Source organism: Coniophora puteana (assembly GCF_000271625.1).
Source record: "Coniophora puteana RWD-64-598 SS2 unplaced genomic scaffold CONPUscaffold_2, whole genome shotgun sequence".
Classification (NCBI taxonomy): domain Eukaryota; kingdom Fungi; phylum Basidiomycota; class Agaricomycetes; order Boletales; family Coniophoraceae; genus Coniophora; species Coniophora puteana.
This window is the reverse complement of record NW_006913054.1, coordinates 2,205,984-2,221,748: the sequence shown is the minus strand read 5'-3', so window position 1 is coordinate 2,221,748 and position 15,765 is coordinate 2,205,984. Positions and strand designations below refer to the sequence as shown.

Below are 15,765 nucleotides of genomic sequence, written 5' to 3'. Positions count from 1 at the left end.
TAAAATAGATGTATTATGTGAGGCTACGTGAAATCAAGAGTCACATGTGTATAGAATGGGGCGCGCCCGATCGCGTTGCTGTACCCGCCTGCTCCTGCTCGCTGCATACCCGCCCATCCACCACCCTCAGCTCTCCACCCAGCTCGTCATGCCGCTCCCGTGTCCCATGGGGGTCCTGTTCTCGGATCAGACGCGGGCAGGGATGTCTGAGGACACCCAGAAGGTGATGTGCGCGAATCTGCGGCTCCCTCCCGGTTCAAGCTGCTGTCGACCCGTCTCTGCAAAATAACATTATTACATATCAAACGATCACCGGGCGCCCACGTACCATTGATCCACTGGCAAGAACGATCCACCAATGCAGGCCCAGACGAGCTGAACCCCTTTAGTGTGATCAGGCCGTCTGTTCCCGAGTAAGCAAGCCAAGCCAATGATTATATGCGCATACACTTACTTGTTATAGGCTCCAGTCCTCCTGGGACAGCGCGTGAGACCACGCCTCAACGTGTGGTCGCTCTCCAGATCCGCGTACGGGTACCGGGCGCACACGAGACACTTGGTCTGAAGAAGCCGTCAATAGGGTGCCATCGCCCTCGGAGCGACCAGTGCAAGATACACGTACCGGCGAGTCACGTTCGCCTCCCGGCCCACGCTACAAAACCTTGGAGGGCAAGTTCGACGAGATGCGCCGCGAATTTGACGCGTACAAGGCGGAGAATGGTGGAGGGAGCAGGGGAAGAGGTGCGAAGGGAAGGGGAGCAAGGGCGAGAGGTGGGTGAGGTTGCAGAAGTCGCGGAGGCGGACGGAATGGTCCAACACCGGGGGAAGATCTCATCAACACATACAACGCGGACGCACAGGACGTGAAAGACGCACCTAATTCCCTTCGCACTGGTGCAAAAGCCGCTCGAAAAGAGCTGTTGGTACTTATTTCATTAGCATACCAAGCAACAGCTGACAGAAAGATGATTTGCTTACCTGGACTGGGTGCGCTGAATGCGAACACGACGGAAGGAGGTGGAAGCTGAGATTGCCGTGAGTTTTCCATCGAGGCAGCGGTATCATTGTTGAATGGGTTCATGGGGACATCTAAGGGGCTGTGGTACATGACGTGCATGCGTTAGACAAAGGAATGAGAGCATATACACACGAAGCTTACCTTGAAAGACGAGCGAGCGAAGAGGGGTGACTTGAGACTGAGGTTGAAGAGGAGGGACGGATGCTCGAGGAGCTGGTGCGATCCCATGCCCCCGCTGTAAATGTGTCAGCAGGCGTCAAACAGCGGACAGAATACAGCATCTCACCGGGTCAGACATGGTGAAAGGATAGAGCAGCTCTGGAGACAACACAGCTGGGCGTGGATGGATGGATGGGAGGAAGGGAAAAGAAACGAGGGGAGACAAGGGGAGACAACGAGGGAGAAGAGACAAGGGAGAGAGGTCGACGAGCGAGAGCTTAAGTCCATCGCGCTCGCCCCCGGTTCTCTGAGCCACCTATACATGCAAGTAAGTTATATTCTGTTGCAATTACGTACTTACCTGAGCTAGCTAGGCCTGGTCAACTGCTTACCTGCACTTAGATAGCAAACAATCAAATATATGTTATAGCAGTATATAGAGGGGAGTACAGAGCACCGTAGAATATGATCTAGGATGGGGGGGTGAGGAGAACAAGCGACGTGTTGTAGGCGCACGTCGCCCGATCGAGAAGACTTCACGTTGCGAATCGCCCTCGACTAGGTCCGGCGAGCCGGCACTACGTGTGCTAATACCGGCCCGCCGATTTTGCCCCAAAACGTAGTGAATGGACCACGGAGCATATCCTGAGCCTTACGTAGTTCCTATATGCCCGCTCGCAAGCTCTCACCTGGATTTGAGTAAACACAGACCAGGATGGCTCCAGAGCACACTCACCAAACGTTCACCACTTATGGGTGGGCTGTATGCGTATGGGTTCTTGTAGTTTCGTTTCAGGTGCGTCTATCCAACCGCCGTTGTGTCTCACTCACTAAGCCTCACTACAGTACGGGTACCACATCTCAGCTTTGAATCAGATTCAAGCAGTCTTGACTTGTCAGAATGTGAATGATACGAGTCCTCTGTATCATGGGCTTCCGGTATGCGTGCCAATGTCTGACACTACGTTCTCTGTCGTCACTTCAATCTTTACCATTGGAGGACTCGTCGGCAGCTTGTCTGCCAACATTGCAACAAACCGTCTAGGCCGCAAAGGGGCTTGCCAGGTTAGCGCTTTATCAACGTCCTTCGGCGCTGCCTTGTCAGGAGTAGCAGCCTCAGTTTCTTCTCTTGCATTTGGCAGGTGAGTAAAACTACAAAGCTTGCACCAACTTTGTCACCTTCACTCCTAGGTTCTTTGTTGGACTGGGTGCGGGGCTAGGGCTGTGCATAGGGCCTATTTATTTAGCTGAGATAGCTCCATCGAAGATAAAAGGCAATCTAGGCAAGCGGAACTACGCCAACGCGAGTCAGCTAAATAACTTTCCAATAACATCCATCAGGGGTTTTGACGCAGCTAGCCATCGTTGTTGGCATTATGGTAACTCAAAGTGTGGGCGTCGCGTGGGCAACCCCTAGACAGTGGCGACTAGTGCTCCTGCTTTCTAGTGCAATCTCCTTGACGCAGCTTGTAACGAGCCCGTTCATCATTGAATCCCCGGTCTACCTACTCCAGACTGGCAAGCTGGATCGACAGAAAGTGGCCATGAATAAAATATGGAGCGGGAAAACTCCTTTACGTCCTGATCGTATGAGGTTTCCGACTATGGGAGGCAATAGCTGATTAAGATTGAATCTAGCGGAAGAAAGTGCCAGTGAAGAACCATTACTTGGGGATGAGGATAGATCCCAACCTCGCGAGGACGTCTTCTCCGTATCTCGCCTCTTGTTCTCACACGAGTATCGTAAACCGATGCTTATCATCATTTCGGCTATGCTCTGCCAGCAACTTTCAGGTAAATGCGTTCCCAGTGATCTAATGTCCTCTAGCTAAAGTATTACATCCAAGGAATCAACGCAGGCAAGATATGCGACATACGCGTCCTTGTAGCGCTACTGACCATTTTGTTTAGTCTTATATTACAGCAACAGCATTCTAGCGAAGGCGCTCCCAGACCTGGCCGCTTTTGTGTCTTTGGGCATAACTGTGGTCAACTTCTTGATGACCTTTCCTCCCATCTTTCTTATCAATGTTTGAACTTTCAATATTGCACCTGTTCCATCTACTCACACCTGCCTTTCAGCGTTTTGGGCGGAAGAAGCTCATGCAGCTTTCGATCTTTTGCGCCATTGTCTCGCATGTTCTTGTTGGTTATGGGCTTGACGGTGCACGGAACACGCTAGCTAGCGTCGCAATCATTACCTTCGTGATGTAGGTCTTACTGCCATCCTTCAGTGCTTGCGACTCAGTGACATGTAGGTCTTTCGCCGTCGGTCTTGGCCCAATACCGTTCGTGATGATTCCGGAGGTTTCCCCTTCTCATGTCTCCTCCGCGATCTCCTCTGTTGCGCTGTCTTTGAACTGTGAGTTCTTAGTTGTTTCTGACTTGAGAGTTGGGTGTTGACCCTGACTCAGGGGTTTCAAACTTCATCATCGGACTTGTGTTCCTACCGCTTCGTAATTCGCTCTCTTCCGGTGATCCGTTGAAGGAAGGAAGGGTGTTCTACATATTTGCGGCGGTTCTATGTGTCTGCGCCATCGTATTTTCGCGTCTTTATAGGGGCTAATTGTAGATGGGGATATTTACGTAATACATATCTGTCGCGAAACACGATCTCTCCAAGTTACGGTACCAGGCACTAGGTAACCGGCTGCTCCCTCGATCTACCATGGCTGATGCTGGCAGCGCTGCGAGGGCTGAGATTGACGCTTTCTTCTCGTTCTTTGCAACTTTTGATCTCACCCGGGCTATCGCCACCGTTGCTGACTTGAGCGATGGTGCCCCACTCCTGGAAGTGCTCGCGCTGGTGTAAGTAACATTGTACCGCGCCGCAAGCAGAAACTGACATCATACCAGCGATGAGGACTACTTCAGACAATCCACTAAGCCGTCATCGGAGCCTTCGGATAACTGGGTCATTCGTCTCAATGGTCTGAAACGTCTATACAGGTTATTGACCCAATATTTCGCGGATGTGCTACACAAACCGACGAGTGGTCTCGAGGTCCCCGACTTACAGGCCATTGCAAAGGATAACAATGGCCTAGCTACCCTCGTTATGTGCCGCATGACACTTGCCGTTGCTGTACAGTGCGAGAACAACAAGGAGATCATCGAGCGAATACAGAAGCTGAATGAGAGTGATCAGCATCACTTAATGAAGGCTATTGAACAGGTAGGTACATATTACGACATTTCCTGTGGGTTATCCTAAAAATTGGTTAGGTTATGACGAAGATTGACTCCACGACTAGTAGACGGGACGCAAGCGAGACTGGCATGACCGAGTGAGTGATATATGTGCTTCCTTGCACACCTTCCGAACGATGATTTCCAGGGACGATCATTATTACCTTCTTCAATCAGAGCGTAGTCAGGCCCTCACCCAGAAAGACACTCTGGAGAAGGTGTACCAGTCGCTTCTCGAAGAACACCGGACTCTGCAAACAAACTACGATGACGCCGTATCAGAGAAGGATGACGCTCTCGCTCAGCTGCGTGACACCCAACGGCATATCGATACGCTTCGTAGCGACAAGGCGGACGTTATGATGCGTGCGGAGATTGACCGACTACGATCTGAGCTGTGAGTCTACGTATGACCTACTTGCACATGTGGGTCTGAGATAACGGAGGCAACAGGCAGAAGAGCGAGGATAACTTGGCGATGGCGGAGGCGGAGCTTGACAAGAACGTATCCCTAGTGTCAGATATGAAACGGCGTATTGATGAGCTGCAGAGCAAAGCAGACGAAGCCGTGCGGCTCAAAGACCAGGTTGATGAGTATGTGGTACTCTGCGTTTCCAGCACTTTTCTTGACCAATGTCGGGAAGGTATCGACATGCGGCAGACAAGCTTCAGAAGACTGAAAATGTCATGGAGAAGTACAAGAAGAAGCTACAAGAGAGCGCCGACCTTCGTCAACATGTCAAGGTGTGTCTATCAAGGTACACTGATTAACTTCATTTCTTACAATTCGTAGTCTCTAGAGAACCAGAATGCAGATCTCGTTGACAAAAATGCCTCTCTTGAGGAAGAATATCGAAAGGTCGCTGCTTTCAAACCCCTCATGGAGTCTTATAGATCACAGATATCCGACATGGAGAACAAAGCATCTACACGCAATCAAGAGCTTGAATCCCTCAAGTTCGAGCTCGAACAATGCCGGACAAAGCTCAGGATCACGACTGAAGAACGTACCAAGGATTCGGAAGCATTAGAGCTTTATCAAGAACGTGTTCGCGAACTGGAGCTCATGTCTACACGACCAATACCTTCGGCGAAACCCGCTGAAGAAACCAAAGATGAGAGCGGTAATCAAACAGAGATGACCGAGGCTGAGCTGCTGGGCGAGCACGAATCGTTCAATTTGGGAGGAGAGTTGGACGATGCTATTACCGGAACGACCACTACAGACCTTAAACTTCAGATTAGGAAGCTGGAGCGTGAGCTAGAAGCCGTTAAGAAGAATGAAGCTGATGCCAGCCGCATCCTTGTCCTCGAGAACATGCTTGAAGACGCAAACCGTATGAAGGCCCGCTATGAGAGTGATTATCTCTCTGCGCACCGCGAGAAGTTGGTTCTTCAGAGGGACCTAGAGGAAATCCGGAGTGGCAAGTCACTCGGCGATGGGTCAGTCTTTTTTCGAGCATGTCGTTCCGATACTGACAGGTGGCAACGCAACAGTGCGGAAGCTGCCATAGCCCTTCGTCAACGGCTGAACGAAACCGTCGACGAACTTGATACTTTGCACAAGGCACACACGGAACTAGAAGTCCAGCATGAGACCCAATCCAAGGAGCTGACCATTGCCAAGTCCGATTGTGCGTATAACTTTTTGTATCATTACAGTCCAGCCTTGCTTATCCCCACCCAGTAAACCTCGTTAACAAGGACCAGTTAGACATATTGTCTAGCCTGCGGGAGTCTGTGAATGAAGATAAGGCAGGCTTGCAGACTGAAATCGATCGACTCCAAGATCAGCTCAAGGAGATCAAGGAGAAGAACCGGATGCAATTGGAGCAGATCAATGCCTTGTTGCTCGAGAAAGTCAACTTGCAAAGCGACGGGATTGGTCAACGAGAGAAGATGTTGCAACGCGAACGTGACTTTGGGTACAATGGCATTACTCCGTGTCCAATAGCTCTACTCACAAGCTACTCCTTAGCGATCTACGTGCCTCGATCAGTGGCAAAGACCTTCCCGAGGACATCAAAGCAAGATTACTCGCTATGCACGAGGACAATCTCAACTTGAGAGAACAGGTGAAATCCGCCCAAGAGAAGCTTAACAAGGCCAAGCAGGTGAGGATGGCCTGTGTCACCAGCGAATAGCAAGTTCACGCAACTTTCCAGCTCCTCAAGACGCAAGATAAGCTTTATAAGGAGGCTCAGGCTAAGCTAGCTAGTGGCATTTTGACCGTAAGCCATCGTAAGGTGTCAAGTAGTGAGTACTGACTTGGTCATAGGATATTTCTGAGCTGGGTGCTGGTGGTGCGCAGACCAAAGAAGAGGTTGAGCGTTTGAAGGTTAGCACTTGTGCATATCACAATGATAATAAATACTGATTGACTTGTAGCGTGTGATCAACGAAATGACACAACGTTACGCTCGAGAGCAAGAGTTAATGCTTAGCGCGATCCATAGCATATCAATGCCTAGACTAAGAGACGGAAGCCTTGGAAGTCGCGCTGGCCCTACTGCCTGGCTAGGCCAGCAGCGGAAAAACGTGAGCACCTCAAATTGAATCCGTCATAAACCCCTTATCCATTCCCTTCGAACAGCTGGGGCACGCTTTGAAGCGGTAGCGGAGACAGGCAATATACATACACAACCCACCACTAGAGGTTTGATTATACCCACAGACCGTGCCACATCTTGCACATGCCCATGTTCATACATGATTTACTGCGGAGCTTTCTTTCTTTCAATCCCTCAATGTCTTATAGCTATCCAATGGTCTTTCTGTTTGCTATCCAATTGATCTCGGAACACAAGATTCGGTCAAATTTTTTGTGAGTCACCATTAAGCTTTCCGCATGTATATACCAGTAGACGTGTTGTACGTGCAAGATTCATTAATATTTGCGTTTAAGTTGTGACAAGCTTTTGACTCGGACATTGTATGACTTACATCGACTCCGTGTGAATGACTCGCCTACGACCAAACTTGCTGTAGTGACACATTGATGATTTACCTCCTCCCCCGGAACATGGCGAGACAACCTCTCTTTAATACGACGGTTACCGTACATACTTTACCTCCAGCATCATATTCTGTATGAGTATGCTCGCTGCGCAGACGATCTGCTGCATTGACGGAAGCTTCGGAGAGGGCGGTGGCCAGATCATCCGCAATGCAGTCTCGCTTTCGACGCTTCTCTCGAAACCGATATCCATCCAAAATGTTCGCTTCAATAGGCGTCCCCCAGGGCTACGGAAGCAGCACGAAGCTGGTGAGTGACTGGCTCAGGCCAATCTTCTCAAGGGTGTGTGTCTATGTCCACTTCATGTTGCCAGGAATCAGACTTGCAGCGGACATCGCTTCGGCCAAAACAGTCGGTGTGCACCAAGGATCCACGTCTGTCGAGTTCACGCCAAGTCGACTAGAGCTACCTCGAGTTCTCGCTGCCGATCCAGGCACTGCAGGCTCAACGACACTTCTACTCCAAGTTGCTCTCCCGTGTCTATTGTTCTCGTCGTCGACGTCTATAGAGTCTGCATTGACGCTCAGAGGGGGCACAAATGCCTCCATGGCCCCACAGATTGACTACACACTTCAAGTCTTTCTTCCATTTCTTCGGCGACGTTTCGGCGTCGACATCGGTCTAAAAATCGTCCAGCGCGGATACTTTCCCAAGGGCGGAGGCAGCATCTACTGCACCATACCACCGCTAAGCAAGCCTCTTCAGGCGATTACAATTCTTGAGCGCGGACCCATCAAGAAGATATGGGGAGAGGCGCGCGTTGGCGGGCTGCCGGTGGTCATCGCAAATAAGATGAAAGCTGCCGCAGAGGCCAAACTAATTGCAAAAGGGCTGTCCTCTGGCCTCATCAGGATTGATGCGCTGCGAGAACGGCAACAAGACGCAGTGGCCAGTGGCGGTGGCATTGTTCTCTGGGCAGAAACCGAAAATGGTTGCGTGATAGGTGGAAGCTGCGTCAGTACAAGGGACAAGGATCCCTCCCAAGTCGGAGAAGAGGCTGCGCAGTCATTATTGGACAATCTACAGCACGACGAATGTGTTGACGAGCATCTACAGGTGAGCTTGCTCCCTATACTTAATCACTTACGATGAGCTCAGTCCTCTACCTATATAGGACCAGATGATCATATTCATGGCGCTTGCTGAGGGGAAATCAACTGTAAGGACAGGCCCTCTCACTGAGCATACGAGGTACGCGCATGTTATTTACTCCTGCATATGTAGCTTACACTGACGCCGCGTCGACTCTTATTCAGGACCGCGATTCATGTCGCAGAATTGATGACGACAGCTCGTTTTACCGTTGAGAAAATCGGGTCGGGTGCACATACCATCGCTTGTGAGGGAATAGGGTATAAACCTGCCTTTGAGTGCCCCTAGTAGTCCCGGCCTTAATTCAATAAATTACAATTATAGGAGATTGTCCGATAGTGAATTACAAAGACGAGACTGATAGATCCCAATACATATGTAAGTAAACATGTGCGCTTGAGGGCTAACGTACTATCTAGCGGTTCCACGAAAGCAGCGACATGTCTCCCAAGCGTCTGTCATAGACTCAATCATCACATCGAGTAACAGAGCAAATGATGCGGCGTACCTTGGCTTAACAAGATGTCGTACGGTGCCTATCAAGGCAAGGAGGATGAAAACACTGGCGGCAGCGACATATGCCCAGCCCAAAAACGAGTTCTTGCCACCTATCCATGACACGGTCGATATCACCAAGGATTTTGTGCCTTTGTATCCTTGAACGGGGAAATCTGGGAAAGTGTGTCAATGGGATTGCACGCAGGTTCAAAGAATTTGACCAACTCATGTCGACAATAACGGTATAGTTTCCGGCTGGAAGGGTGTCACCATCATTACGCCCATATAGCTTTGTAAAGGTAGGGAGGCCAGCTGTCCGCATCCAGTTCTGGAAATGTTCATCCGTTTGGAGGTTCCATATGTTTGAATCGTTCCAGGTCTCGCCAACGCGATTTACCCAGTTCGGAGGAGGCACAAGTTCACTCAAGTTATTCCCAGGCAACGCGGAGTACTTTTTCGCTTCTCCCGGCCAAGCTATGCCTGTTTGAGAGAAAGTGTAGTTGCTGCCACCTGACTCCGAGATCAAGCCACTGAAAGAATCTATCGCTCGATTAACTCGAATCCAGATACCATTATGGTCAAGAACGAACCATTGAACACCGAGTTGGCTATAAGACCACAGGGATAATATGCTTGAGTCCCATCAGGAGTGAGTGCTAATGGCTTGCAATTCCCACTGCCAAGATCAGAGTTGCTGACGTATTTGCCGCTGAGCTGACTAGTGTCGAGGCTTTGTACGTAGCGTCGGTTGTTCTGGTAGAAATTGGTGAGCTTATAGTACTGGAATACGGGAGCTTCGAGATCAGAAACGATTTGGAAGTTGATGTAGCATTGGTTTGCTGTGGATACGTTGTTTGCAGCTGAGTTGTCGACGTGCGCATACTGGGGAGTTGTGATAACCTTGCCATTGTCAGCGGATTTCAGGTTGTAAGAGAACTCGGAGGAGGACATGTTGGTCCAGGTAATGGCGCCAGCAGTAGAGTTTGGAAGGTTTTGACAATTGGTATAATCAAAAGTCATTTCAGAGACCTGAGGAAACGAAAAATGACAGCTCAACCGATTGTGCGACTTAGAGTGATCGTCGAATAACATACCAGGCTGCTGCCCCATATGAGAAGAGCTCCTATAGGTGCAAATATGATACCGCATATGAAGAGAGTGGGGAGGACTGTCTTGGGAGTGAGGATGGGCTGCCATGCCTTGAGACGCTGCTGCTTGAAAGCGGTGTCTGAGAGAGAATGAATGAGACGCTTCTAAAAGACAAGAGATTAACGCACTGGCTGGTTTCCTCCACCCGCCTTTCTCCTTCTTGCGCTCTGACTGCTCGCTGTCTTCTGAGTCATTGCGCTGGTTCTTGCGCTTGAAAAGAGCCATGACTGTCACGTCTACGGGTTGCGCTGGACTACGCTACGGAGAGCTGGGAGTGTAGGGAAGCTAAGAGTCACAGTAGACACTGCTTCCGGTGTCCGTTCCCGTGCTTAGTCATCTGTACCGCGTCAGCTACCCTTAGTGAATCGCGTCTTGATCGCGTCGAGTCCTGTCCTCATCTCTTTTGCACACGATGGTTTCCGCTCTCCTCGTCGATGCTCTCAAGGATCCTTCGCAGGCTATCCAAGAACTTTACCAGAACAACAGGGACAATTCAGATGACTTCCCTCGCACCGTAGCTTCACATTTCTCCCAGATCTTTCTCAAGTCGCGAGACACGTTCCATGAGGTACGCGTTCTATCTCGCTCCGAAGAAACCCAGACATATACTCGCTCAGATACCTCCTCTCGACATACATCACCCACCCAGTCACTATGCCGACCATTCCCTCGTCCGATTTCGTGCAATGGTCCAGGACACTTCCCCTTCCCCCGAAATGTACCTTGCACATCTAACAAACAACAAGTGCGGAGGTTGGGGACTCACCGAAAGTGAAGAGAGTGCGGTTCCCGAGAGACTCGACTACAGCCATCTCAAGGAATGCACGCCTCTGTGGGCAGTTTCTGTTCCCGGTGAGCCTGCTTGGCAGACAGCAGAGTTCGCGGGCCCTGATTTTCGTAGGTTTCATTTACCCCTGTCTCGGTGCGACATCTTAACATATCACAAATAGCAGAGCCGAGTACTCCATCTTCTTACGACCCCGCTTTCCCTGAGAAGTACCCTATACCAGGCGCATCGTACATCGGTGTGCAAGTCAAGGTCCGATCCTGACAAAGTTCGCGTTCGCTCTCGCTGACTTTCATGTTTCCAGGTGTATGACAATGACACAGACCAACCACTGAAGGCAACCGACATTGTCACGTTTGTTGGTGTTCTCACCACCGAACCGTAGGTACGGAGTATCGGCCCGCGGTCACACAATCTGACAGGGATCGTCAGACGGCTGTCTGAATCAGAGCAAGAGAACCCTCCTCAAGTTCCAACTCTCCATGTCGTTTTTCATCAGAACACAGATGCACTGTGCGCATCACCGCGCCTTCCCCTGGACATTACCCAAGTCCGGCAGGATTTCGTAAACTGGTTAGCAGAATCAGCCTTAGGCGGTGATACAGACGCTGCGGAATGGGCATTGCTTGCCTGCATATCAAGAGTGTACGTGATATCATTAGATTGACTTCTGCTATCATCTTATGCATCTTAATTTCAGTCAGTCTCGAAATCCACCTCTTCTTCCCGTATCCCTCACCTTTTCTCGCTTTCCTCACCCCACAGGTCTGTCAACTACACCGACACTTTCTTATGTTCTGTCAGATATCCTGTCGCTATTTGCAACAATTCCGCTCTCTTTACAGCTTTTGAACAGTGCCAACTTCATCGCAGAGAGCAAAGACGAGAACCTTCATTCAGGGATGTTGCAGTTACCTCAAGGGAGCACTATCTTACTCACTGAATCAGCGGTTAGCGAAGGGCAGCTGGTGGAGAAAGGAATTATGAACATCCGGGCAGTACAGGAGGTTATGATCGGGCAGACTCTCGACTATACCTTTCCATTTAGTAAATTCTCGTTTCCGACCGACATCTCAATGATCGTTCTCAGCGAAGGACAAAAGAGTGCCTTTTTCCAGGTAGGATTTGTGATCAGGCTAAGGCACCCTGGCTCATGTTACATATTTTTAGACAAGTGTAAACGTGCCTATCCAACCAAAGGAGGCAGCCGATCTTTATAGGGTGTCGCCGACTGCACCTCCACAAGACACCTTCAAGATGTTCCGAGACCTCATCTCATCTGCAAAATCTGGAAGTATTCACATCTCGGAAGAGACCTCCCAGGTTTGAAATTTCCCATACGCAAGCCCATAGCCGGCTCAATCACCATTTTCCAGTTTATTCAAGAAGACTTTGTCAAACAAAGACAAAACAAGGACACTTCCATTTCAGTGGACGATCTCATCCTCTCAATGCGGGTTGCGAGGTAATGATACCTCGTGTTATACTAGAGCATATGGCTGATTAGTTGCTTTCAGGCTTGTGGCGCTGTCTTATCACGAAAAAGAGGTCACTATTGACATATGGAGGAAAACAAAGGAGCTTGAGGCGCGAAGAAGGGCGAGGTATGCATAGGTTACAGATGATAGAAGGTCATGGCATTTTACTTCCAGCCCGTCCTCATGAGATCTACAATACATGTACTCATACAATTATGAAGTATCTGTAGGCGAAAACTTCCCGCCTACTCAAGATGGTTCTCGCTTGCTTTCATCCAGTCATACTTCAGGGCAGAAATGACCTCCGGTAACAGTTTGTGTACTACCTGGCGATATTCACCTTTACCCTCTAGATAGTACTTGATCTGAGATTACTGCTGAGTTAAACTGAAAGACCGCAGAATAAAGATAGAGAACGTGCCTTAGGCTCGGTTCCACTTGTTCTGGGGAAGAGTGATTAATCTTTTAGTGGTTTAGCCTCCCAGGTAACACATGTATGCCCATACCTTATTGTGAGCACGATGTCAAGGCCACTCCCCGAACCTGCGCTAGCCCTGATCTGTATCATATGTCCAGAAGACAATGGCAGGCTAGGCTGGAAACTGGGTGCATTGCCGCTGTCAAACCCGTACCCGGACGTCAGATCTACAACACGGGTTACTTGAAGGCCTGCTATCTCAGTGGGGTATGTGCCAGTTTTTTCTGACGGCTATACGAAACGCATTTGAAAAAAGTGTGGCCTAGTGTGGGGGTGGACAGACCTGCTGTTCATTATAAGTACGAATCGATGTGAATACTTTGTCTATGACGGCAGGATCCGAACAGATAAAGTAGCTGTTATTTGTCTGCGTATCCATTAGTATTGTCATCATTGAGTTCAACGACGCGTACCTCAAAGTAGCCGTACCTATCATGAAATGATCGTCAACTATGGATCTTTAAGTAACTCACTATAACTGACCTGTCATACTGCTCTTCAAGATAATCTTGCAGTGTCAGGTTTCTACTTGAAAGGGACGCCACCAATTCAGCAAACATCATCTAGAGTGGAGTCAGGCCAAAGTGACGTTTGGAATCAACCTTTATGTACCGTAGCGGCAACGCCATCTTTGTCGCGAATATCTTCGCCGAACATGAACCCAATAGCCTCCTCGTACCCAAATGGGACATCATACCCCTGGGCAACAAGATCAAGGGCTGTGTTCCCGATGAACTTGAAGCCTACGGGAACATGGTTTTAGCTCGTTTCCATGGCCAGATTCGAATGGCATTTTACCTGTCAAACATTCTACGAAGCGGAATCCTTCATCGTTGGCCATTGTCTCGATCATTTTTGAGCTCACGGTCGACGCAACCATCGCCAGCTTATCTAAACAGACCGTAAAATCGAATCGAAACATTGATGTAAAAACGACAATTACCAAGGGGCTTTCCGCTAGCTTTATAGGTAGCCAAAACTTTGCAGGCAAATAGAGTCCCGAGCTGATCACCGGTGAATACCTTCCATGTACCGTCGGCTCTAGTCCACGGCGATGTTAACGAGACTCTGATGGTTCAAAAGCAAATTCACCTTTTCTCAGCCGCGGAGAACCGATCGGCATCAGGATCCTGAGCCAGAACATATGAAGCACCTTGCTCATTTGCGGTGCTAATAGCCAGGTCCTATGCAAGCTCAGCGATCGTGAAAGTCAAGGATGCTGTTGAACAAACCAGAGCTCCTGAAAGATCCGGTCAGCAAGAACGTAGACTGAAAATAGGTCAGTTCAGGAAACACCTTTCTCCTCTGGATTAGGGAATGCTACGGTAGGAAAGTCTGGGTCTGGGTCCTGCTGCTGATGAACAGATATAGGTGCCGGAAATTCGAAGATTTTGAACGCTTGTGCGACAAAGGGATAGCCAACTCCATGCATCGACGTGTTTACAAACTTTGTGGCGCAAGCAGAATTAGTTGAGCTGAAAGGCTCGCATAAGGTAGAACTCATGGCATAACACTGAACCACGAACATGGATGATGCTAGTTTTTGCAAACTTTCGAAGTACATCTTCTTCATCTCTTCGGTTCGATCCAGACACAGCGGGTCGCTGGTGAGAGAAACATCCCAGGTACGTGGCTCAAGGTTCTCCTTGATTGACGTTGCGATACCTTTGTCATGAGGCTCGATAATCTGCGGAGGCATGAGTGAATGCGTGACCACCGTAAATATTATCCACCGCATTAATACCTGAACAGCGTTTTCCCAGTACACCTGAAGAGAAAACTATCAGGTTGAGTAGCGGGCGTGCATATTTCTGGGCCATACCTTGTATCCATTGTCGTCCTATAGAATTCAGCGCTATATAAACACGGTCAAGTATTTGAATCATTCCGTACCTTTGGGTTATGACTGGCTGTAGGCTATGCTTTAGGCTAAAACACGCGCTGAGAAGCTTGTTCATCTGCGCACCTGTGATCATAACACCACAAGCTGCCCGCAACGCTTTGACGGAGAATGGAACTCTACACAACCGTAAGCTCAGTTCGAAGGATGGGAACCGTGAACGCTGACAGTGGCGTGTGGACAAGACCTCTATGCAGGTATACCTTCACGCCTTGGGAAATGAACGCGGCGGCGGCTAGCTGAGCCCATCTCGCAGAGTTGTGTCTGTGATCGTGACCCATGACAACACCTCGTTCTTTGGCATTTTCCACTTCTCGGATCACATAAGCACAGAGACCCTGGGCCAAAGGATACCGCCTGAGTGACGATGAGAGCGATGCTGCAACGGAATGAACGAACCTGGGATGCTTGTATGATTATGAGATCGTTCATGCGGGCCCAACCTGCTTCCATCCTTCCGCGGAGACCTGGAGAGAGGCTGTCACAATTATATTCAACCAAAATAACGGAGATCAGCTTTCCTGCTGTCCCAAACTCGATGCGGTTCCTTCAAGTCAGTCAGAGATGATACCACGCTTTCTGCATGGTCGGGATTACCTGAGTCGGCTCTCCAGTTCTTGTGTGTTTCCGTATTGCCATAGGATCTCTATTTCCGCTCGTGTTTGACCGTTCTAAGATCGCCGTGCATCTAAGACGGTGAGGGCGCTAAGAACGAATTCTACTACTTACGCGATCGAGGCGAAGCCATTCATTGACCAAGGATTCTAGGTCTGACATGTTACGAAGGAGCAGGGGGATATTTGAAAGGCTGCTGGCTGGTAGTCACAGAGCGGCTTTCAAGAATACCGGGTGACTGTGAAGTGCTATAGTACTAGTCCTATCCGTTACTGGAAGACCAAACAGGTCAAGGCCGAGGCATGACGACAGTGATAACACATACTATTGCCTCCGTAATGCGGATCGGAAGACGGTCCGAGGCATCCTGCTATGTTCGTGGACAT

General features: G+C 49.5%; 6 protein-coding genes across 6 annotated transcripts; 3 read left to right on the top strand and 3 right to left on the bottom strand.

Moving 5' to 3' along the window:
* Positions 1–17: 17 nt before the first annotated feature.
* On the bottom strand, positions 18–1,342 carry CONPUDRAFT_162559 (uncharacterized protein). Its single transcript, XM_007766668.1, has 10 exons — positions 1,305–1,342; positions 1,160–1,253; positions 979–1,097; positions 893–917; positions 708–830; positions 623–652; positions 533–561; positions 455–475; positions 329–403; positions 18–278 (listed from the first exon to the last, which is right to left on the bottom strand). Exons 3-10 carry the CDS (start codon positions 1,079–1,081, stop codon positions 187–189), a joined length of 498 nt encoding a protein of 165 aa, XP_007764858.1. The 5' UTR covers positions 1,082–1,097; positions 1,160–1,253; positions 1,305–1,342; the 3' UTR covers positions 18–186.
* A 493-nt stretch (positions 1,343–1,835) lies between these two features.
* Positions 1,836–3,794, top strand: CONPUDRAFT_118125 (general substrate transporter). The gene is made up of 10 exons (XM_007766667.1): positions 1,836–1,973; positions 2,024–2,319; positions 2,369–2,484; positions 2,519–2,764; positions 2,816–2,971; positions 3,025–3,036; positions 3,089–3,207; positions 3,260–3,387; positions 3,436–3,539; positions 3,592–3,794. Exons 1-10 carry the CDS (start codon positions 1,893–1,895, stop codon positions 3,741–3,743), a joined length of 1,410 nt encoding a protein of 469 aa, XP_007764857.1. The 5' UTR covers positions 1,836–1,892; the 3' UTR covers positions 3,744–3,794.
* Positions 3,795–3,873: 79 nt separating this feature from the next.
* Positions 3,874–7,208, top strand: CONPUDRAFT_98313 (HOOK-domain-containing protein). Its single transcript, XM_007766666.1, has 14 exons — positions 3,874–3,985; positions 4,034–4,352; positions 4,403–4,464; positions 4,515–4,763; positions 4,820–4,960; positions 5,011–5,110; positions 5,160–5,809; positions 5,864–6,000; positions 6,054–6,291; positions 6,345–6,480; positions 6,532–6,597; positions 6,645–6,704; positions 6,755–6,904; positions 6,960–7,208. The coding sequence occupies exons 2-14, from the start codon at positions 4,236–4,238 to the stop codon at positions 6,981–6,983; spliced, it is 2,130 nt and encodes a 709-aa protein (XP_007764856.1). The 5' UTR covers positions 3,874–3,985; positions 4,034–4,235; the 3' UTR covers positions 6,984–7,208.
* A 254-nt stretch (positions 7,209–7,462) lies between these two features.
* CONPUDRAFT_48025 (RNA 3'-terminal phosphate cyclase) lies at positions 7,463–8,762 on the top strand (the record flags this gene model as incomplete). The annotated part of the gene is made up of 4 exons (XM_007765865.1): positions 7,463–7,631; positions 7,696–8,438; positions 8,497–8,573; positions 8,639–8,762. 4 exons carry the CDS (start codon positions 7,463–7,465, stop codon positions 8,760–8,762), a joined length of 1,113 nt encoding a protein of 370 aa, XP_007764055.1.
* Positions 8,763–8,766: 4 nt separating this feature from the next.
* CONPUDRAFT_98308 (cell cycle control protein) lies at positions 8,767–10,394 on the bottom strand. The gene is made up of 6 exons (XM_007766665.1): positions 10,250–10,394; positions 10,067–10,200; positions 9,563–10,001; positions 9,198–9,512; positions 8,983–9,145; positions 8,767–8,929 (listed from the first exon to the last, which is right to left on the bottom strand). The coding sequence occupies exons 1-6, from the start codon at positions 10,344–10,346 to the stop codon at positions 8,890–8,892; spliced, it is 1,188 nt and encodes a 395-aa protein (XP_007764855.1). The 5' UTR covers positions 10,347–10,394; the 3' UTR covers positions 8,767–8,889.
* A 1,051-nt stretch (positions 10,395–11,445) lies between these two features.
* On the bottom strand, positions 11,446–15,631 carry CONPUDRAFT_162554 (uncharacterized protein). Its single transcript, XM_007766664.1, has 26 exons — positions 15,494–15,631; positions 15,362–15,435; positions 15,286–15,311; positions 15,164–15,231; positions 14,933–15,102; positions 14,831–14,883; positions 14,758–14,774; positions 14,687–14,704; positions 14,609–14,632; positions 14,391–14,551; positions 14,161–14,339; positions 14,097–14,104; positions 13,957–14,048; positions 13,808–13,905; positions 13,663–13,755; positions 13,477–13,607; positions 13,348–13,427; positions 13,278–13,293; positions 13,148–13,231; positions 12,893–13,095; positions 12,808–12,829; positions 12,426–12,751; positions 12,285–12,373; positions 12,079–12,231; positions 11,609–12,026; positions 11,446–11,553 (listed from the first exon to the last, which is right to left on the bottom strand). The coding sequence occupies exons 1-22, from the start codon at positions 15,539–15,541 to the stop codon at positions 12,632–12,634; spliced, it is 1,785 nt and encodes a 594-aa protein (XP_007764854.1). The 5' UTR covers positions 15,542–15,631; the 3' UTR covers positions 11,446–11,553; positions 11,609–12,026; positions 12,079–12,231; positions 12,285–12,373; positions 12,426–12,631.
* Between the last annotated feature and the right edge of the window lie 134 nt (positions 15,632–15,765).